Genomic DNA, 24,324 nt, shown 5'->3' on the forward strand with positions numbered 1-24,324 from the left:
TCAGTGCTGTTTAAGCCTAAGTATTGTAATCTCTAATTAACATGCTCTAATGATTAGCTTTATGAAAATATGAACTGTGAAAAAATGGCATCTATATTGTTTTCATGTGGATAAGAATCTTTTAGAGAACACTTGCATTTGGATAGTAAGATTTTTTCAAAAATATAATTTTCTTAGAAGTTACTGGCAAAAGTTCTCTTGCAAGTTATCCAGTGTGAGTCAAAATCAACTGAAATGAACTTCCACTGCCGTATGCCTTTACTGGCGTGTAAATAAAATTTAGAATTCTTAAATTTAATTGATTCCTTTGGATAGAATTTTCTTCAAATTTGTTGCTGAGATCAGATCAAACGAAATCTCCAGGGAGGTGGTGGAGTCGCTGTCCCTGGCAGTGTTCAAAGGGTGTCTGGATGAGGAGCTACGAGATATGGTTTAGTGGCTTGTGGTAGCAATGGTAATGGGAAGACGGTTGGACTAGATGACCTTGTAGGTTCTTTTCAACCTTGTGATTCTATGATTCCATGAAATTTCCTCTGCACTATTATTTTTAAATTCAGAAGTGAGTATAATAGTTGTGAAGGAAATTCCATAATTCATCTACATATTCTGTAAATAAAGGGGGAGGAAATACCAAAGGCAGACATGGAACAATTATTTTTCAGGCTATTTTGGAACTGATTTTGTACTTTTAGATGTCGCTACTATCATTAAGATAAGAATATAATGCCTACACTTCATTTTGACAATTTGGCTAAGTCAGTAAATACGTTAAATATTTAAATATTATTAATACATCCTGAACTCTTTTCCTTCACATTTCAGAAGACATGTCAAAAGGCATTATGGAAATATGTGTTCTTTACGACTATCATGATTTGATGCACTGAAAAATTTCACGGCACATTAAATATATAAATGTAAGTGAAATGCCTAATCTGTAGAAAGAGTCATATCTGCAAAACAGAAGAACACAAAAGTTTCAGAAATGTTCATATTTTTTCTTGTAATTTGTTTGCTATTCATATTCCCTGAATATATACTAAAAATATATTTTGAATGTTATATTTCTTCTTAACATGATTCATCTTTCTGCGTGAGACTGTACGCTCATTTTCTCCTGCACATACACTTAACACTACATATTGAGATATATGTCTGTTATTTATATAACTTCTCTGTATAATAGGATTTCTTATCAGTTATATAATTTTATATTAACGACTGTGTGCTACGTGCACAACTTTCTATAAACAAACATGTAAGTCATTTGAGTCACGGCAGCATACAGTTTTATTACATTTGGTATTCATATACTAACAAATTTTGATCTATTCACTCGATCTTTGTTCACTTCATAATTTTCATATTTTCAAGTCTTCATCAATGGAGTGTAAACTTTTTTTTTCATTTATCCATGTTTTGTAATTTAAAACTTATGTCAGGTATGTTTTACATATGTCAACTAAGATTGCTGTACTAAACAGCAAAATAATTGTTCTTCCATATTTGTCATGCTATAACCATGTTCTGTATATCTATGTTCCACCACCCACATGAAATAATTGTCGCTTAATTGTTGAACCCTTTAATTTTTTTACTTTTTTTTTTAACTTTATGTAATAAGAACAGTAGGGGGCATTCAGAGCTTTAGATGCTGGATGTGATCTTATGATGTTAGTTAACTGCATTTTAAATGTGTGGAAAGCAGTTCAATTAATTTACAGTTTACCACATTAAATCTATTAGTTCATGTAATATACACATAGGTATCATAAGCTTCTAATTTACTTCTCTGCCTTATTCAATCTTACTTACTCTCATTCAAGTGTTTAGAAACATTTATTTCACGTAGAATTTTAATAATAAATGAAGAATGAAGATGTATTGCAAATTTTTTTGCAACAGCTTTTTTCAAAATGAACAAATTTATATTCTTAAGCTGAAAGCATATGAATTCTTGATGTGATCTTTAGAAAAACAAAAAACAGAAAAAATCTGATTTGAATATATTAGTTGTTGTGGTGAAAAAGTATCAGAAACAAACAAACAAACAAAGCACCATGACTATTCTTGTCTCCAGTATTCTAGAGAAAAATGAAAGCAGGAAAGAAAGAAGGAAAAAGGACAGAAAGAGAGAGAATAGCCCAGGTTCTGTGACAAATTGTAGCTTCAGTTTTGCAGATCTAAGAACTGCTGTGGTTACTATGAGAAGCCACATGCCTTACTGACCCTATTAGCAAGTAAGCGAAAGTTATTGAAACCACAGACTCATTAAGAATGCAAAATACAACTATTCAGATGAGGATGCCACTCTCGTGTTACTTGAGGATACATGGGTGGAGTTGATTTCCCTTCATACTATGACTTGGATAATATCTCCTTCAAATATTGCTAATTTAGCACAACTAGGTGCCAGAGAAGTGGTCTCCTACTAAAGATAGCCACTGTCTAGAACAGAACAACAGATTTACTAAGTCAGGACAACCATGTATGTGTGAGTTTAACTTCAGAGTTCAATATGATTAAGATTCTCTTACAACTCTCAGGAACCAATATTTCATTTTTATTTATTAAATTTTTAGGTAAAATGCATAAACATGAGAGGACTTTTTTCCCAGTGGGTTATAGAATCAGACATCATTCTATGATTCCGTGTCTCTGCTTACCTGCCCCAGAAATCATATCAGAGAGACAGGAAGTCAAGCTCAAGAGCATTCTAGAAATTTGGACGTGTGGGATTGGGTTGTATGTGGAATTAGGTTTGAATTTATATTTCTCTTTTTCATCTTAATGAAATATATTTTCCAATCTCTCTCTCTAGTTCCTGCATAGGTTCCAGTTTCTGCCAGTAGAGTGTAAGGAATTTCTTTAAGTAAAGGAGCAGCATGCAACCAAGAAGTTGCTCTTCTTTATTTTGCCACAGAAATAAAGTGGAAGAAAACTGTATAATTGATAAAAAGTAATCCTGTAATTCATCCTGGATTCATCCTCCATGCAACACCTGATAAGAATGAGAAAGTTACAGAAACTCCAAAACTGCAAATCAAACCACAGAATGACAAGTTTTGCTCCTAGTATTTTTTCCTTGGATGAGCTTGCGTTTTACAGCATTTCCCAGAACTCTTCATATCAGTGAATTTTATTATTTTATTTTCTTTTATTTCCTGCACTAATACTTGATATTCAAGTCATATTTATTCTGTAGATTGCAATTGCTAAGTGTTGAACCTCAAATATCAATCATACCATCCAAGAGATGGAATCTCACAGTGAAGTGTTTGCAGTTTAGGTCTACAGTATTTCTTCTTGGTTTTTTTCAGTTTGCTTTCCTGTCACGCTAATGTAGACAGTGCAGGTGCCTATCATCTGCCAGGTTGTACTTTGCCACTTGAAATGTCTAACCCGTGGCCTACAAGGGGATATGCAGCCTGGCACGGCCAGACCTCTAGCCATCCTCTGCCCCATGCCATCATGGTGGCAGCTGTGCACCACTGAACAGCCCAGCACGCATTTCTCAGCAACAGCCAAACACTGGTGTGCAATTGGCACTGTCTCGTCTGAAACCAAGACAAGGGGAGGGCACAGTGCAGTGCTAACTAAAGTTATGGCAAGTAATTGTATTTATTTTACTACATTGGCTAAACACAGTCCTGTCAACAGCAAAAAAAAATAAAAATAAAAAATAAAAAAAAAATTAAAAAATGCATCTGTGTGTGCTTTCTGTTTTGAGAAGAGGACTCAAAATTGACAAAAATACCATCGATTTTTTGGTATATTTGCAGCTCCTTTTGCAGTCGACATAAATACATTATCTGCAAATTTTCAAATGAAATACATCAAACTGCAATCAGATATTGAACCCCAAAATAACATCTCTTTACCAGACTTTTATAAGCTCTCTCCTGACAGAGAGAAATAACCTTCATTTCACAGTCACGTCTTATTCATGGTATTGCCTTGTGGCCATATATATTTTTGAATAACTATTGTCAAGGATGAAGCACAGGAAAAATAAAATTTCATCAAAAATCTCTGATGAGCACATAGAGAACTCGCTAAGAATTTCAACCACAGCCATCAAACCAAAAACTGATGCATTAGTTTCACAAAAACAAGGTCAAATATCTCATTACTTTTATGTCTTTGATACTCTCTTCTTTACGTCTTAGTAAAAAATATTAAAAAATAAAATAAGTTTTGTTGGCAATATACATTAACCGTGTTACATACAAGGGCTGCTCCAAAAGTAATGCCTTCTATTTTATTATGTCAGCCCATGACATCAGAGGTAGATGGTGGTGGTATGGCAGTAGAGATTGAACCTTCCCACCAACATGCCATTACATTTTGTTGCTGTGTGACAGACGGCAGCAGAGGGGCAGTCTGACAGAACGGCATCTGACGAGGAAGTGGGTATGAAGCAAAGGTGTGTCACTGAATTTTTTCCATGCAGAAAAAATGGCACCCACTGACATAAATCTAAATTTGCTGAATGTTTATGGGGACCAAACAATGGATGTGATCACAGTGAGGTAGTGGGTGGTGCGTTTCAGGAGTGGGAACAGTAACAGGGTGTCACATTTGCTGGTGCAGATTTTGAGTAGTGTGGCATGCAAGCTTCTGTTCATCACTGGAGAAAATGTATAGTTAACGGTGGTGGCCATATTGAAAAATGGTGTTTTGTAGCTCAGAATGTGCACTATCAAGTAGTGTTATTTTGCTCTGTGTATTTTATCTACTTTCCATGGAAACAAATAGAAGGCATTACTTTTGGAATGACTTATTTATTTTATATGTGATCCAAGACAATTCCTTCTCACTCAGTGTGGCTCAGGAAAGCCAAAAGGTTGGAAATTCATGTTCTAGGATATGCTACCTGGAGCCCAGCAGCCATTTCATAGCATTTTCTCTCATTCCATTTTCTTCGTTTCAGTCTCTGCAAATATCTCAGCTATTGCAAGGCATTCGAAGTTTGTGAGTTTCTATGTTCAGGTAAATGAGTCCTGCCCTAACTTTTGGTCACCAGAATAACCCTGTTGATTCTTCTGATTACATGGACTAGACCTCCATGGAATATAATGATGCACATGCAGGCCAGATAAACACCAACATTTAGATCTGAATCTGGAGCTGACTCCTACCTTTGCATTCCAATAACCTGATTATCCTTGTAAATTCAATAGATTGTGATTACTACTCACATTTCATAGTCTACCTCCAGTCTTCAGGCAGTTCGGCTGATTATACAGGACATCAGATTTTCTATTTCTTAATACTAATCCTACAAATGAAACTTACAGGTATATACAGATTGAAAACAGAAGTTATGCTGTATGTTTGACAACAGGAAGGAATTTATTTATCCTACACTTACCAATATTAATACTCTCATTATTTTTACTAGTACTATGTTTTTTCTACTGTTCCTGTCAGGCAAGTTAATCTGTTTTCTTTTGGACAGGTGTGTGCATGTACACACATGTGCACACATGCAGTTCATGTGGCTTGTCATTTATCTCTGCATATCAGTTCATTTCCAGTACACTCAACGTATTACCATTATTAATTTTATCACTATTTTTATCAGGAATATGATATCTAATAAAGTAAAAAAAGATACCAAGTTTATGCAAATTTACATTAACATTTACAGTGCAATAGCTGGAGTATGTCTTCATATGATTTCTCAGAAAAGCAGATGGTTCTGGTTGGATATTAAGAAAACTTTATTCTCTGAAAGAGTGGTCAGGTGCTGGAATGGGCTGCCCAGGGAGGTGGCTGAGTCACCGTCCCTGGAGGTGTTCAAGAAATGTTTAGATGCTGCACTAAAGGACATGTGTTAGTGGGGAACTACTGGTGGTAGGTGGACGGTTGGACTGGATGATCTTGGAGGTCTTTTCCAAACTTCGTGATTCTATGACAAGAATTTTTCATACTCTTTAAATCGAATATTTGTTAGGTCTGTGTCCAACCATAAGAAAGATACCTGGTATATTTATATTAGAAGATCTTATTAGTCCTGGAGAAGAAAATACTGGAACAATGGAAAACAGATCCTTTTTTTTTTTTTTTTTTTTTTTTTTTTTCCCCAATTTGACTATAAATTTGACAGACATAAAGAGTATGTGCTGTTCTTTCCTGATGATATACACAAGTATTATTAATCACTTTACCTGTTCATTCACTCTGGAGTGTGATGGCCCATGATGGATGAGAATCTTCACAATGTCTACATCTCCTCTCCAAGCAGCCAAGTGAATAGGAAAATAACCTTTATTATCTGCCACATTAGTTGATGCTTCATACTGAAGTAATTTGAGAACTATATCCCTGGAAAACAGGAGGTAACTCTAAAAATTTACGGGAAGCTTACTTTGCTACATTTTTATATAAACATACATATTACCAAAAAGAAAAAAAGACAAAAAAAAATGTTATTCGAGTGAAACAATTATAAGAATAAAGATCAATCACTTCTAAGCCTTAAATAGACAGCAAAACACGGCCAAAATATGTGGCCTATGCTATGACTATAAATGAAGTCCTTCGCTACAAAGGAGGGTAGAAGGCAAATCTAAATGCAATTGGTCTCCTAATCTTGACGGAATCTCATCTAATTGCCTACTGAGAAAAAAGTATGGCAAAGAGGAGTGAACGCATCCAGGTCAAAAGAAACTCACAGTCACTTCCAAAATAAGTCGCCACATCTAAGCCTTCAGGGAGACTTTAAGTTGAATTTTGTGTACTCCTGGCAAAATCAGAAAGAATGGAAACATCCATGAAGGAGTAAATCCACTACTGGAAGACTTGTTACATGGAAAGTTCCAGAAAAGAGACTACTCAGAGAGATTTCTTAGTGCAAATTGGGCTTGAAAGACTTTTAATGCCACAATAGTTGGTGGCATTACAATAGTTACCAATTTTCAATAAGTAGTCTAATGAAGGCCAGAGCTACAAAGTGGTTTGAAAAGGACACACTTAACAAAAAATAAAGTAAAATTGAAATAAGTGGGGGAAAAACACATACACACAAATCAAAACAAAACAAAAAATAACACTCCATAACTGAAATCTGTAGATAACAACAATATACAGTAACTATTGAGAGGAGTAGTAGATACTAGATAATACTAGTCTGCAACGTATAACTGTTTCAAAGAAATGCAAATACAGTAAACACATGATGAACTGTGCTGAAGTGTAGTTGACTGAATAGCGGACACCAACTTGGAATGAGGAAAGTTTAGATTTCAGTCCCCAGCCAAGTTACAAAATAGTACATAGGTCTCCTTCAGCCTTTATGAATGCCCTGACCTTTCAAATTTTTCTAGGGTTGGTCTTTTTCAGTGCTCCACAGGAACTTTTTGTTCTATAGAAATAAGTTTGAGAGAGCAAAAAATCGAGTCCTTAGCCCAGTAAAATTACTGAGCTACCTAAAATTACTTAGGGGAGATTGAAATTTGAATTCCTGCCCTAGATATGACTTAATTACCTACATAACTTCAATAGGAAAGAGAACTATCCCAGAATAACCAATGAGGCAGGAATTCATCACATACAATGAATGAGTAGGAGCTTAAATGCTGGTGTCCAACAAGTGCCCCAGCCATAAATAACTGGCTAGGTCATGGTGCCTTACGCTTTCACTTTTCATGAAAAGCTTTGAAATCTCTCAAGTTCATCTTAGTGTAAAGTGTGAAAAATTAAAACCCCAGAAGTTTTCACAGCACAAGAATCTCTCCTATGTAGGAAGACTCCTGCCAAAAGATTGTACTCGCTATTGGTTTTGAGTATCAAGTTTCTAAGAGTGTAGAGCTATTTGTTATTTGTGATGACTAATGAAATTATGAATATCAAGTGTCTGTCCAATTCTGTTGCTGATGGTGTTACCATTATAGCAGGGTCAACGTAATTTATCATGAAATATGTCATTAAGTACTCCAGATTACTTTAGTAAGATGAACTTGAAAGATGGTGTCAGGAACTGCTCCTTACCCTGCTGTGAGTGTAAAGGGTTATAGCAGCCAGAGGCCACAAGTCCACATCTTGAACTTCTCTCTGACTTTAGCAGGTCAATATTGTGTCTGAAAATACCATTTCAGTTTTGAATGTTCTGAAATTTCATTCTTTATGCTGCTAGGATTCACTTGACATATATAATGGATTTGGCTTTGTACAGCAATATTTTTACTTTGCTGGATAATTATTAGTTTGTACTAAAAGTAGTTGTAGTCTGTTTAAAACCTGAGTAATTTTTGTGAGGTAGGAAGTGGGCCCTTTGACATTCAAAACAGTGGTAAGGCCAGAAAACAATTCATAAAAGAGAAGATTGATTTCTCCCTTGTAGAAAAAAGGTAAAGCTTAATATTTCATAGTAAGGACTTAGAGCACATAGTAAGGACTCATATCGCTCATAGTAAGAAGTTAGGAGTTAAAATATGCTAATGGATGATTCTTGCTACAGAACTATGTTTCGGAAAATGTATAGTATCTAGTTAAACAGTATTTTAATGTTATTTATTTATTCAGAAATAGAATATCATTTTTTCTCCATAAGATGACTCTTCAGAAAATAAGCAGGTCTCTAGAACACAATTAAATACACATCTGAAAGTTCTAATTTTTTCCAAGCAAGAATGAAAAATTCGTGTAATAAGTATATTAAATGTATAGTTATTACAGATTCGTATTATCTTATAGATCTGTGTGTCCAAAGTCACTTTAAAGTAACTACAAATCATTCTCAATTTCAATTGAGTTTTGGTCAGATCCTTATCTCCCACAGCCTTACATCAAAATTTTCTTCAGTGAATTTTCTTCAACCCCAACTTAGAACAGCTGAACTGCATTAAGTGGGGCAGCTCTCACCTTTGAGATAGTGGGATCCATCCAAGAATGTTACAGACCTCTAAAATCATTCTTGATCTGTCCTAATAACAGCATGCAGTTAGCAGCATGACACAATGGAGGTAACATGGAGTAAGGGGCAACATATAACAACAGAGGCAACACAGAACAAACTACAAGGTGTAAACCAGAATAGGTAGCAAGCTTCCACTTTCTTTTTGTTGATTAAATTACTCAAAGAGTTCGCCTGTTCACCTGCACCGGTATACCTGTGCAGTAGCCTTCAGTGTGAATTTTGCAGGCTTTCTCCATGCTTGTGGAGGAAGGTACGTGTTAACTTCTTAGTAAAAACTACAGTCATATAAAACGAGATGGAAATCTTCTTTTCTGTTTTCAAGTGTGCAACTACAAAGCAATGTTATCATTCTACTTTTATTTTGATAACAATTAACCTATACTGTTCATGTTTTGTACATCCATTAAACATCCATTGCACTATAGATGTGCACATACATGCACACAAGTATACTACAAATTTTACTGTTGCAATTTCCTATCAGCTAAAAGGCACTAGAGCTACCAATAGCAATAACAATAAGAAACAGACACAAAACATGAATTTGGAAGAATCAGTATAGAACCAGTAACTTCTGAACAGCATTTCTCATTTTCAATTACTATAATGTGACATAAATGACAGCGTCAAAAATTCTCATATCAGTAAAATTATCTTATCTCCCATGGGACATAGTAGGTCTGTGTCACCGTTCAGCAAGTACTTCAATGCTATGCTAAAGCACAAAGTTAAATACCATTCTCATAAATAAGAACTAAACACGAGGTACTTACTTGTGTCCATTCAAAGCTGCGTGATGTAAAGCAGTATAACCTGAACTGTCTGTGCAGTTTATATTTGGTCCACGCCAGATGCTGCAAACAAAACACAATTTAAAGGTTTGTTTTGTTTTGTTTTGTTTTGTTTTGTTTTCAGTTTGGCAAGTAAAGAAATGTCAGAAGTTCAATGTATAATTCACCTAAAGATCACTGCAGCAAGTGTGATTAAACTTTATAGGAGACAAATTATCTTTGAAAGACCTTAGCGTAGCAAAAGTCATGTTGATATCAATATAATTTATTTATAAAAGTTATTTTACACATTCATCATTATATCAGTCATGAACTTTATATAGGGCAATTCCCAAAGACTAATAACTGTTCTGTCATTTCAATTACAGCCGTTCTCCCAGTATTACTCTGGTAATTACACTACTCTCATGATTTCATTTTGCACTGATTTTTTCACAAGTACATAATCACTGACTTTAGGTCAGTTAGCCTAGATTCATACAAATGTAAGATTAGTAAGAACCAATCACATCCTTTCAAGAGACAACAAATCTGTACTTTACAAATTGCCAGATTTTTCTTCTCATTTGACAGTTACATTTTTACATGAACTATACATATAAAAAAATAATAAGTGTTTTATTTTTGTTATCCTACTATATTTCAGAATTTTTTTACAGTAAGCTTCATTGTAGGCGCTGCTTCCTAGCCAGTTTCCCAACTTATGAACAGCTCACAAAATCGTAAAGGAGATTTTTTTGTTTCCAAGTACAAAAATGTGGCTGATGATCTATCAGGACACACAGAGAAACAAATGGAAACTGGATATCAAAGATAGAGTACCTTCAATTATTTTTCTGACTAAACTTGAAGTCGACTGCATCCTTTATGGAAGCAATCTTCTACCTATTTTTTATTTAGTAACACTGTTTTCATTCTTTAATATTATGACCTCCAGAACACAAGATAATAAATATTGAATTACAGTATGCTTTCTTCAGCTTCTAATACAGTGTTAAGCAGTCATTGGCAAACAACATTTTCATTTTACTTCATACTTTAAAATTAAATGCTGCAGTTTAAAGAAAATAATCTGAAGCTAGCAAGTGAAAAGAATTTTTAATGCTGCCACTTTCCATGATCTACATCAATAAAAAGGCACGTAATGCTTAGCACGTGGTTTTTTAAAGCTCCATGCTACTGGATATATGTTTTATTACCTACAGAAAACTTGCTTCTCAGAATGGTCTCTTTTTCTTCATTATTAATCATCATGATTAATTTGATCACAAATTTAAACAGTTGTTTACCCATAAACACTACATGCATAAAGAATTATTTTTGTGATACATTGTGTTCTGCAATCAAGGCAGTACCATATAGTTCTGGATACCTCACTTCTTCCTGGAAAAACTGGACTGAAATATTTCCTTGGGTGCAGAAAAGCAAAAAGCAAAGGTTTGGCTTTTTTCCATCTGCTCAGAAGTCTAGAGATGTTCTTTTCTGCAGAAGGTAAAAACCACGGTAATTTTTCCAATTAAAAATTGTTTAACTACTTGAAACAGTAAAAACTGAGTCCTTGAAAAGTTAGCCCTTCCATAATACAACAGATGTTTTTGATGTGGCAAAGACAGGCACAGTTATCAGGTAATGGAAGGAAAACAAATCCTTATTTATTGATATAATGTCTTTTACAGTTCTGCATAATATATATTATTTTCTTATGCACTGGATCCTGCTTTCTTCCTTTGATTTGTATCAGTTTATAGGAGAAGGAAGCAGAAAACTAAAGGTGGTATAAAAACTCATATTTTAAATAAATGTATAAACAATGAGAATATTCATTTACTTGGTCTTGCTTGCTTGCTAGCTTGCTTTGGTTTGGAGTTTTTTAGTGTTTGTGCCTCTTGGTTTTTCAAAATGCAATTTGTGTATTATTCATTATGCATTAGGCTTTTTCTAAAAATAAATACTAAAAAATGGTCCTTGAAGCTCTTTTCCCCTTAATTTTCTCCTTTCATTCAGGCATGCTTCAAATTATTGTTGTAATTCCTCATTTTGGCCTTCGGATATACTTTTCAGTAGTGAAACCTTACTGATTTTTTTTTTCCCAAAACTTAAACTATATAAATGCAGCTATATGAAGCTTCCCAGGACACTCAGGTTGGGATACAAAGGTGCAAAGGACGACAGAGTGTGAGTAACCGCTGATGACTCAGAGACATAAGACGGGATGGAGAGACTAATCATTATCACCTCGCAAATGGTACAGAAAGTCACATTCAAAATTGGAACTTTGTTATCACCGAATCACAGAACTGTAGGGGTTGGAAGGGACCTCTGAAGATCACCTAGTCCAACCCCCTGCAGGTTCCCACAGGAGGTTACATAGGAAAACATCCGATCAGGTCTTGAATTTCTCCTGAGGAGACTCCACAACCTCCCTGGGCAGCCTGTTTTCTGTCACCCTCAGAGAAAAGAAATTGTTTCTTGTGTTCAAATGGAACTTCCTGTGTTGCAGTTTTTGCCTTTTGCCTCCTGTCCTGTCACTGGGCACCACCAAAGAGAGCCTGGCCCCATCCTCTCGACACTCACCTCTTAGATATCCATCAAACTAAAGTAATCAGAAAACATAAGCAGGATTCAGGTGCTTTTCTTCCTTTGTACTAGTGTAGGAATTTCTTTCTATAAGGTCTTGCATTGCTATGATATTGCAATGTTATTTCCTACAAAAATTAATGTAAGTTCAGTAAATGCACTGGATATTTATGCTTTAATTACTGACAATCAAATTCAAATCTGATGGTCTGCAAATAGAAATTCTTACAAACTAAATAGCGAGTGGTTCATTTAAATACCTTCTCTTGTAATCAGAATATAGCAGGGCAAAAGTATAGCGGCTTATCACACTTAACAGAAAAGTGGGGTGAAGAAGAGAAGAAGCCTGAAGAGCCTTTCTTTGCAATCATAAATGCATACAATATATCAAGAACTCTCGAGCATATTGATTTATCTGTGTATTGAAATTTACACAGTTTCTGCAAAATCCACACACAGGAGAAACTGGAACTAAATAAATTATTAAAATTAAACCTATAGAAAACAGTGTTCAGTGACAAAAGATTAACAGCTCTTTAGATTACCATTAATTTAGAATGTTCTAAATTAAAACACAGTTGTACTATTTTACTATTTAGTTAAAGGTGCCTACAATCAAACTGTTTCATTTTATATACATTAGTAAGGTAATTTTTTTCCTAAGCACATCGCTACATTATGGAAATCTAAGATCCTTACGAAATTTTTAGAAATTAAATATATTAATTTTTGTTAAAAAATAAACAGTTTTCAGTCAATGATGAGCTAGAACATGATCACAAATGAGTTTCTTCCATTATAACTAGCCAAAGTGAGGCACTAAGAAGCCCTCTTGTTATGCTAGTTCAACTATACTGCCAAAAACAGAAAGACCTTTTAATAATAGCTTGCTCTCAATGTGGACAAAGAATATTGACCTTTTGAAGTGATGACAAATATTAATTGGACGGACACTTTACTTAGTAAGAAAAATTTGATTCATTTCTTTTTTACAAGCTGAAGATAATTGCACACAACAAACAGCATTTCAAAAATGAGATGAAAATGACAGACTACTGGAGAAAAAGTTAGTTGATTGATTTGCTATTTTTCAGTGATCTTTGCTATATGGAAAAAGATAATTGTGAAGTGACTCTTACACACATATGAACAAAAAAGCAAAGAAATGAAAAGTTAATTCACTTAATCATCAGAACACAGGGATAATACTTGCTGTCAACAGCATAAGAACATACATGTACAGAATGTCCGTCACTACCTTAACTATGTGTTCATCATATTTCTCATCAGCACATACACTCACAGTATTCCATTACCCATGTACTAACAGCTATGGTCTTAATGTCATTGTACTAACAAGATGAAAGGAAAGCATTTTGGTGAACAATAATAAGAGTTGTTACAATCTGAACAGAGCTGTCTGATGACCTCAGTGTCTGTCTGCCCACTGGTTTCATTTAAACTTTATCTGACAAGTGATAACTCTCTTTGCCATTTCCTTCTCAGAAATGATGTGGTAAAGAAGACACTGCCTGGATGAAATCAGTCCCTTCAGAGGAAAAGGACAGAGGACAGTGTTCGTGGCACATACTTGGGGGGTCTAAATCCTGTCAAGGTCTGGCAGACCTAGTATATGCCTTAATCTCACAGCTCCCACTCCTTTCCCCACCATCCCTGTCTTCAAGATACTTTGAAGATATTCCTAGAGATCCACTTTTCAGGACTACAGAAGTAGTGAATTTTCTCGTGCTAAGTTAGTTCTAGTAGTGGGTCAGTTCTAGTGAATCCTAAACTTCATCCTGTTCCCACCAATGTCAGCAATAAACACCAAGCAGCTTGCATAAATCCAGATTCTATATTATTCAAGTGTTCTACAGAAAAAATATGGAATTATACACATGCAGATATTTGTGTTCTGAGTCAATCTTCCATAATTGCTACATCTATTGTTACATAATCTGACAAATACATTGCCAAAACATATCAGAGCACATAGTCAGGTTCTTATGCTAAATATTGCTGTCTACATTCCTACAAATTTTCCGTCATGTAAACTGAGCTTATACAAAATGTATGTACAAATTAAAGAGCAACACTGAAAATGCTAATTTTTGCACAGTGTTGTATACATCATCAGTTATTCAGACACATAATAGGAATTTTACCTGCTGTGATCATTAGCAAAATAGTTCCCAATCTCTATGTATAAATAAATCAAATTGACAACCATGTTGCTGTAACCTATTTAAAGCAATAATGTTATTTATCAACATAGAAGTGCTTAGTTTAGTAAATTTTATTTCTTTTTTCTTCCAACAGATTCCTATTTGATAGCATCCAGTGTTATATTAGGTATCTTATTCTGTAAAAAGAATGTATGTCTTTTTCATGTACAGTTTTGCCTATTATTTACAGTACTTTGAATTTGAGCTCCATTTTTCAATTCCTTCAAGGAAAGTAAACTTAAATACTTGTTTTAGTGAAACTGAGCAAAAACCCTGCTAGAAATTCACTCTTTAGAGCATAATAAATACCATAAGGTATCACAGAATCACTGAATATCCTGTGCTGGAAGTTGTAGGTTTAAACTGTCAAAAATAGATGATGTCTCAAAAAAGGCTGTGAAATATCTTATTTTCAGTATTTGAAACCACCGTTGTATATAGCAACTGAAAGTTAAAAAAAAAATGAAAGAACATAATCATAATAAAAAGAGGTTGTAATCATTTTTATATGTTTCTAGTCATTTAAATTTAGTATTATTAACTTAGTAAAAACAGACTGGGAGAACTTTTCTTTGAAACATTAATCCAGCTTTTATAAGAAGTTTACTTTTGAAATGTAAACTGAAGTAATTATTTATGACTTCAAAAATCATTCTAGAAATAAAATTCGGCCATAAGCACAGGAAATATTTTGGAAAACAACAGGTCATGTTTCTGAAAAGAAGCCCAAGACAAACCTGAAAGACCTGGAAAGCAGTTCGCCTTTATTACAGAGAAATTTTCTTTTAGGCATATCATGGTAGGTGGGGAGGCAATACAGCTGAGTAGCTAGAGTTTCTGTGAAAGCAATGTATTGAATTTATTGGAACACAAAATATACATGGACAGGTCATGTTGCTTACAGTTTTAACTATTCACAGAGGAAGAATAACTGTGAACATTCTATGAAAGTCAGGATGAAATAGGGCTATATTCCTAATCACATAAAAAGTGTCTTGAGGAACATCCTGATATCTCACTGGATAGGGATTAATAGTCTTCACACATTAGACAAGCTTATAATTTACTTTTTTCTAGTTATATTAGAAGGAAACCTCCAACAACTGTATTTCATAACCCCCCTAAAATTCTCTCTTGCTTTTTAAGGGGAAGGGCAGAGGGACTATCAGAGAATAATCACTGAATGGCTTAGGTTGGAAGGGACCTTAATGATCATCTAGTTCCTATCTCCTGCTGTGGGCTGCCCAGGCCTAATCTGTCCTTGAATACCCCCAGTGATGGGGCATTCACAGCTTCTCTGGACAGCCTGTGCCAGTGCCTCACGGTTCTCTGAGTAAAGAATTTCCTCCAAACATCTAACATAAATCTTCCGTCTTTTAGTTCAAAGTCATTCTCCTTTGCCCTTAAAAAAACTCAGACTCCATCTTTTTATAAGCTCTCTTTAAAAACTGAAGGGATACAATGAGGTCTCCCTGAAGCTTTCTCTTAGCCAGCTCCCTCAGCCTTTATCCACAGGAGAGGTGCTCCAGCCCTCTGATCGTTTTTATGGACCCGCTCTAACAGTTCCACATTTTTCTTGGCCTGGGGGCCCTAGGCCTGGTTGTAATATTCCAAAAGGGACTCCACAAAGGCAGAGCAGAGGGAGACAGTTGCCTCCCTTGCCCTGCTATCCGCTCAGTGAACTTCAGCAATATATAAATAAATATATTTTCAACTGTGTATTGAAGTACTTTAGTTGTTTCACTGTGAAATGCATTTCAAACACACTTCATTTTTGAATGTGTGGCATACACTTAGCTTGTTTTGATTCTTGCTGCCTAGTTGTGTCAGTTTAAATAATACAACAAAAATTTGTGGCCAAACAATTTAAGAAATTAAGTAGTTAATTTAAGTTAAGACTCTACAGCAGCTTATCCCATACATTTTCTTTAACCTAGATCCTGTTACAGTCTTGGCCCTATATAGTTTAAGCCTTGAAAAATGGAGAACTTTACTGAACCATGATGCTATTTCCATGCTGATTCTGTTCAACTGGTGTGATTTTAGAAGCATAGAACTGTTTAAGCTGGAAAAGACCTTCAAGTTCAACCGTGAACCTGATCTAAAGAGTATCACCACTAAACCATGCCCCTCCCTCAGTGTCATATCCACACATCTTTTAAACACCTCCATGGATGAACAGTCTATCACTTCCACGGGCAGTCCATTCCAGCACTTGACTACTCCCTTCCATGAAGAAATTATTCTGAATATCCAATCTAAACTGCCCATGGTGCAACTTGACATTATTTCCTCGTGTCCTGTCACTTGTCACCTGAGAAAAGACATCCTCCTCTCTACAACCTCCTTTCAAGTGGTTGTAGAGAATGATGAAGTCTCCTCTCAGCCTCCTCTCCTCTAGACTAAACAACACCAGCTACCTCAGTTGCTCCTCCTAATTTTTAGTCCCTCCACCAGCTTAATTGTTCTTCTTGGCACATCTCAGTATTATAACTATTATGAATTCTATTGTATATCCTAACACATTTACACATTAATAGGATATTAAATATCAGATGTTGGACATCCTATTTGTATTGACTATAACAAGTAATTGGTGTTCAGTATTCTACTTCCTCCCTCAATACCATATGCAAGAACTATCTACTCATTTAGAAAATGTGAGTCCATATATCTAAGCACTGTTACTTTGAAGTCTCCTAAATAGCTGGATATCATGCATGAAGTTCACTGAAAGCATGTACTGTCCATTATCAAGACAGAAAGGATGGCAAAGAAACTGCAGGTTGTCCTACCTCTTTCTTAGTGTATTATAAGTGGCCACATTAATCCAACAAACCTTATTTCAGTAATAGGCCAGGAGTTTTACAAGATACTTGTCTGTACAAGATGTACAGGTACGGTCTACATTCCATAAGTTTCATAGTAACAAGAGATTATTATTGGAATGGTATGCAGGCAATAACTGAAGGCAAATCTAGCTTCCACTTTACTTTGTCAATGAAGATTTCCAGAAGTAAAGGAAATCCCACTATGCAGCAAATTGTGTATAATATTACACTCAAGTATCACCATTCCTGCCTTCAAGAACATGTAGAGATAAGCTAAGAAAGGAGCATACAGAAAGCCATTTGATTCCTTACTGTGGATATACAGTAGACATTCACAAAAAAATAATGCTGGGAAGCTTCAGGAGTGTCTATCTGTGATTCTATGCCTCTCTGAAGGGCAGAGAAGTGTTTCTTCCTCCCATCTGTTGTAGAATTCTCCAGTATACATACAACTCCTTTTGAATGTTAACTGGGAACAGGCAAGTGAGGATAAATTATCCCTCCCATCTAGCCTATCAAAGATATGACCATCAATAACAACCTAATAATGTTCATCTGTACAGAGCATTCCTGTTATATACATTTTGCTTGAGTTCAGAATTTGGTTTTGAAAGCCCATCTTAAGAATTATATGTACAAAAATGAGTATCAAGCATCACAAAAACAGAAAAATAATCATAAAAATAACAGTATGAATTTAGCACTACAAGTATGTTTATCTTTTATAGATCACAATTCTTTCCTCCATAAGGAGGTACAACAAGAGTTGGTTAGAAAATGATTTTTTTTCCAAGTATGCAAACAGCAGAATAATCACTTAAAGTGACAACATAGCATGGAAGTAAAAAAAGGGTAATCAAAATAAATCATATAGAACAAAGGCATCATATCCAACAATGTATGACTCAAGAAATAGTATTTTAGCTGTAATTATTGTTTTTCAAGTTTTGCCAAATAGCACTGTTTAAATGAACGCTGACAAACGTAACAAGCTACACCTACCCAGACTAAAATTTAGAGGAGGGTGAAGGTTCTTAGAAATATACAAATAGCTTGAATTTCAAATAGACAATCTAGCATATTTGTCCATTACCATTCTTGAAATTGTCAACTATATTTTTGATTGGAGAATTATAAGGCTATTAGAGTCAGGAATTCCATCTGCCATCCACACTTTCTCCCATGGAACAGGCTGAGCGAATGCCAGTTGTAAATGACAGTTGAGTGTGTAGTTGAGGAGACGCAGAATCACAAATAAATAGAGAGACAACAAAAGTTCTCAACATCAAGAATACCCTTAGCCACAAGTTTCACAGAGACAGTGTGACACTGCCGTGCATTATCATTTGAATAATCCTAGGGCAACAAAAGGATTGCAATTGAGGGAAACAGAGATGGTCTTATAAAAACATATTTTGACAGTTAGGATGTAAGGAGCAACTCTAAAGGAGCTTCTTATGCAAGAAATTGTAGAACACACACGAGTACATCCAGACTGCAAAATTCCCAAACTAAGCCAGCACAGTACTGTGCTGTACAATATTTCATTCACGTTCATCTGCTCACCCACAAAGGAGCAAAAGAGACAACAGAAAATGGTGGAGCCCAAACAATACTCTACCCTAGCTGCTCCCAAGTTCATCATAGGGGAGTCATCAACCCATCAAAGGCCAGTCTCTACAACCGCAACAAAGCACAGAAGCTTGGGAGAAGGTGGGAACCTAAATTAGAAACTCAGAGTAAGCAATATTTGTTTGGGGCTGTCCTATGAGAATCTACCCCTGTTGTCCACAGGTTACAACCATCAAGATGAGGACATGCAGGAGCATCTTTTCAGCTGAGGGCAGTTACTGTACAGGGGTAAGGGACATGCGATTGCACAGTAAAGCCTAGGAGATGTTTGTGGAAGAACCAAACACATGGAAAGGGATGGATTTAGATTATTCAGGGAGGAAAAAGAGTGGAAAAACAGAGGGATAATGGGACAAAAAGATCCAATCACATGTAAATAGTTATCTGTGCAGTATAGTTGTCTGGCCATGCCCTACACATGACCTTATTAAATTCCATTTCTTGTTTCCTGACTGAGGGACTCAATTCGGTGTATATGTATATGAATGAGAGTCCAACAGCCAATAACTGGGTAAGACCATGAGTTAAAGGACCCATGAGAGCCACCAACTGGAGTGGGACCATCAGTCAGTGGGTTCATGTGTCCATGCAGCTTGCTACTGTAGGGAATATAGATGTGCAAAAGTGTGTGATCGCTAGCAAAGATTAAACAGATTAGCTAAAAAGTAGGTATATGACAGACTTAGGCCACTGGTAGATACATTCTAGAACTTTGCAGACTAGACATTGTGCATACATACATGCACACTTAGACATGCTCAGTTTGGTAAAGAACCTAACTAGAAAAAAAAAACTTGCTGAGGAGTACTCCATTTTTCTAGTTTAGTACTTCATACCATAAAAGTTAAATAAACCCAATCCAACTTGAAGTCATATAAACTAGATTAACAGAACTGAAACCCTGCTTGAATTGGGAATCAGTTTCATTGAAAGATACATCGTTTTGCATTGATAGTTAGTAGTTGTATAACTGTTCTCCTTTGGCATATTATCTGTTGGTTTGGGTTTTTTAATAAAGAAGAAACACTGATTTTTTTCGATGATTCAAAGTAATATGTGGTAAAATGGTCAATCTTTATTAAAGGAATCTTGTTTTGCATTTGACCTTTATCTAAGCAGAAAGAATTCATCATTCTTGATGGAATATTCATCTGGAAGTACATTGTCTGGATACACTGCATAATACCGTGGCTATATTCAGAGAGCAATATGTTCCTGACTAATATTGGTTAGCTTTGCCTTATCCTTACAGTCAAGACCAATTTGCCTTGAGTCATTAAAAGGGAGAAAGCTTTCATCAGTTATGACAGCAGGGTTTCTCTGTATTCCAGTTGTCTACAGGGACAAGCTGAGGTTTTGCTTAGTTCACAGCGAACATAGTAACTCCAGCTTGTCAGTGACAAGTCAGACATATCCTTGGATTCCTTCCAGAGTTCTGTCCTTGAGAATTCAGTCATCCAGATAGGAAAAAAAAAAAAAACGTTAACTCTCATTCTGCATCATTCTGCACCAGAACTTCATGTGAACATCTATTAATTAAATTACTAACTTCAAAGCTAGATCAGGAGGCAATATCCTTCATAAACAGAATTACTGATCCTTAAGGAGCCTGAATTATGTTTTTAAATTGTTGTTATGGTATCTCCAGGTATACTTTTACATGATCTGAGCCATACTGCTAATGCTGAAGATCACTGCATCAGATTAACTGTTGCTGGAGGTGGCAACTCCACATGGTATGTATCATGTATTTAGGCTCCCTACATATATAAATTACAAGAGTTCCACAGATTTGTTATGAATCAGATCTATAGGCTTTGTCTAAGGTCACTAAATTGATCAAGATCAACCGTCTGCATTAGGTAATATTAGCCTACCTACATTATGGAGAAAAAAATAATAAGACATAATTAACTGTATGTTTTTCAGTATATATATAAACACATATACTGAACTCCAATTAGAAATACAAAGTACTCTCAGACAACTATTCTTTCATGAAATTATACAAACAATATTTTATTTTTTGTAACTATAGCAATGAAAGTGGATCTTCTGAAGGGTTCTGAAAACCCTTGCATATCTCATGATTGTAAAATACACTTATATGAATATATCTATTATATTACATATTATCACTATTTTCTTCAGAAGAACAGAATGTTCTCAGATAGACCACTCCAATGTTTTTCTTTTGTAAATAGTAGTTGACATCTAAAATTCAAAGATCCATCTTATTTCTCATATCAGAAACAAACTGAAACAAGGTCAAATTTCTCTTTCTTTCAAGAACTTAGATATATTGACATGTTTTTCAGCCATTCTGTTTTAAAATCAGTTGTATGTAAATTTTAAGTACAAGATCTTTTCCAGAACACAGTTTTGGAAGTCTAACACAGTATTCCCATCCATTGTAAATTCATGGTGTTTGCAACTTTAAACACACTCTTATCATGGGCAAGCAAAGTCAGTATTTGCTACAAAAGGAGATTTGAAAGCATTTAAATGATTAATTATGTATCTTGAAACATTTATTGATGCTTTGTTACATATAATAAAAACTCATAAATCTCTTGTACTTGAAGTAGCATCAGGAAGTATAACAACGCATATTAAAAAAATTTGAGCTATAGATGCTGTTATAACTGTGACCTCATTGCAGAATTACAGATTGTTCAACCTAGAAACCAACACAAAACGAGATTCTGTGTTATGGCTCTAGGATATACAGAACAGAACTCTCTATAGAATTTGCAATTCAGCAGCTTTTAATATGTTGTCTTCCATTGTGGGTTTCCTGAAAAGCAGAGAAATTCCAATAGACACCAGAAAAATAGGCATAAGAAAAAAAATGCCATTCCTTCTCCCCTTTATTCTAGAAGGCTATTTCATATCTTATTCTCAGTTTATGCTGAGACTGCATAACCTAAAATAGTCTTTGTGGCATCTGATCTTTAACATGCTGGGCTATTATAATGTGATATGCCTGTATGTTGTTAGCACATTATAGGAAATAATGATAAGAAAGATATTGGATGAAGCTTTGATCTGTGGGACAAAAATTACTAAACAAGGAAATTTTTCAACTAGGAACAATTTGGGCAAAACTTCTTTAGCCTATGTTCAAGCTAATCAGAATAGCTGGACAAAAAGAAAAGCATTCTAACAACAAAAACAGATCATTGATCCCATAATCTCTCCTTACAGCAGCATGTCATGTCTGAAATAATATCAAAACAGAAGTACGCTACTAAGCATGCATTTCATTTGCTCTGCTTTGCCAACAGAGGTCAGAATTACTTCAGGAGCACCCAAAGCATTAATATGATCATGGCTGGAATTACTTGATCAGCACAAAATTACTTGCACGAATAATATACTTTAACTAGACGAGCCAAAGTTTCATAACTTTATATTTTTAAAGATGTTCCAAAGTTTCCGGGTATCCAACAAGGCTGTCACCACTTTAAAATTTCATGAACCAACAAAATAATTTATGGGATGTACTAATAATTACTCAGAAAAAATAAAATTCAGTCAGAATGATGCCTCTTATTGAAAAAAAATCATTTATGACACATAGCTTGGAAGGCAAAATGTAATTACAGTAGACACCTGCACTAAATCTACAGTCTATTTATGTTAGAAATCCCTACTCAAATCCATTACATGCTATTGTCCGTATTTTATTAAAAAGCCTTATCAAATGTAGAAATGAAATCCAAGACTGAGAGGTTTAAATGACACAGATTCTTCTGCTACAAAGGAAGACCTGGGCTGATGCAGCATCAAATATCTTAAAAGCGAAGGGGGGGTGGTAGGGAAGGGTTGGGGGGAAACATACTTATTTTTAAATGTGTCTAAAATGAACACTGTACTTTGAGTTCTACAAAAACAAAGGAATTGTAACAAAGAAATGAAACATCATTTGTATCCCCAAGAAGTTCTACTGGCACACATTTGCTAGAAAATGAAACAGTCACCTATTCTAAATGCTGCAAGGGCTCTATTTACTTTCAGTCTCAGATTGTGAACTTATCATCAATCCTAAAATACAAATGCTAAATTTGGGGAAAAAAATATTAAGAGAAATTTAAGAATAATCTTATAATCTTTCTGCTCCTTAAAACAGAATCAATAGGATACTCCACAAAATCTGCTTTTGTAGATCACTTTACGCAAAATGCATTATAGGACTTAAGACATTACAGGAATAATTTACTGTTCTTTCTAAACTGCCTCTTCAGTAAGAGATATTCAGAGAACCCAAATTTGCATGCAAATATTCCTGCCAACAAAACAGATTTTGAGAAACACTGAGAACCCAGTTCCACAGGAAAACACTGTGAAAATTATTCATCCCAACATCTTCTCTCTGTAATCTACTATTAGCAACATGGTACATCCAAGACATGAAATAATTCTTGCTAATGTGTAGTTGTGTTCAGTGCCAACAGTGTTCTTAGTTTTCTATATAGTGATATAATGAATTTCTATATAATGAATAATTCCTGTCTAAATATCTCAGATACTAAAGTAAACATAACATACAAGAATAGACTGTCCTACAAGTAAAAAGGGGAAGTGATACACAAAAAAAGTTATGGTTATATAAAAAAAAGTTACATATATACAAAAGTATATGTATTTAAGAGATGGCAGATTATGCCTTTTTTTCCTTTATTACTCCATAAATCACATACATTTTATGTCAAAGGTCATGAAATTTAAATCTTTGGACAGAGAAAGGATTTCTTATTTGTGAAATCATTAGAAAGGTTAACATTTTTAGAGAATGATGGAAGGCCTGTGAATACATATGTGCCAGATTCCCTGGAATCTACTTAATAATAACTGTTAAAAGAATCCAGACCCAAAGCCTGAAAAACTGGTTCCTGTTGAATTTATCTTAGTCGATTGTCTTTAATCTGGAAGGAAAAAAAAGACCTTGTTTGTTTACATCTCATTTTAAGGTCTCTTTCAACAAGGAAATTTCTCTGTTAGTTCAATCTTGACAGCAAAATTATTCTGATAAACCAAGAAATCATTTCACCAGAGCATGCACGGTCTGATTTGGGGCTGTAGGATGAGGAAGATATTCCTGACCAAAAAAATACTTGTTATATCTGGAGTCATATCAGAAAAATACACATGTGTATCTATCTTTCGAGTGGAAAGCAATTTATAAATTGGTGGACTGGCATCTCAGAAGGCAAGTGAGCTCATCCCGTATCTGTATGAAATACCTGCAATGATAAGAAATCTCACAGTACTACTCCTTTAATGTTTATAACTGAGTAAGTGAATTACCTAGAGATATGTTACCAGCACAAGGAATTACCAGC

At 35.0% G+C, this 24,324-nt stretch overlaps 1 protein-coding gene across 10 annotated transcripts in view; it reads right to left on the reverse strand.

Annotated features, from left to right (window-relative positions):
* Window positions 1-24,324, reverse strand: part of ANKS1B (ankyrin repeat and sterile alpha motif domain containing 1B) — a 412,583-nt gene that overhangs the window by 358,821 nt on the left and 29,438 nt on the right. For all 10 annotated transcript variants that reach the window (XM_040696043.2, XM_025148302.3, XM_015284725.4 and 7 more), the window contains exons 2-3: window positions 9,697-9,777; window positions 6,174-6,330 (exon numbers count right to left, since the gene is read on the reverse strand). In XM_040696043.2, coding sequence (XP_040551977.1) covers window positions 6,174-6,330; window positions 9,697-9,777 — 238 coding nt within the window. The remainder of the gene's footprint in view (window positions 1-6,173; window positions 6,331-9,696; window positions 9,778-24,324) is intronic.

The sequence above is a fragment of the Gallus gallus genome, chromosome 1, assembly GCF_016699485.2.
Source record: "Gallus gallus isolate bGalGal1 chromosome 1, bGalGal1.mat.broiler.GRCg7b, whole genome shotgun sequence".
In the NCBI taxonomy this organism is placed as follows: domain Eukaryota; kingdom Metazoa; phylum Chordata; class Aves; order Galliformes; family Phasianidae; genus Gallus; species Gallus gallus.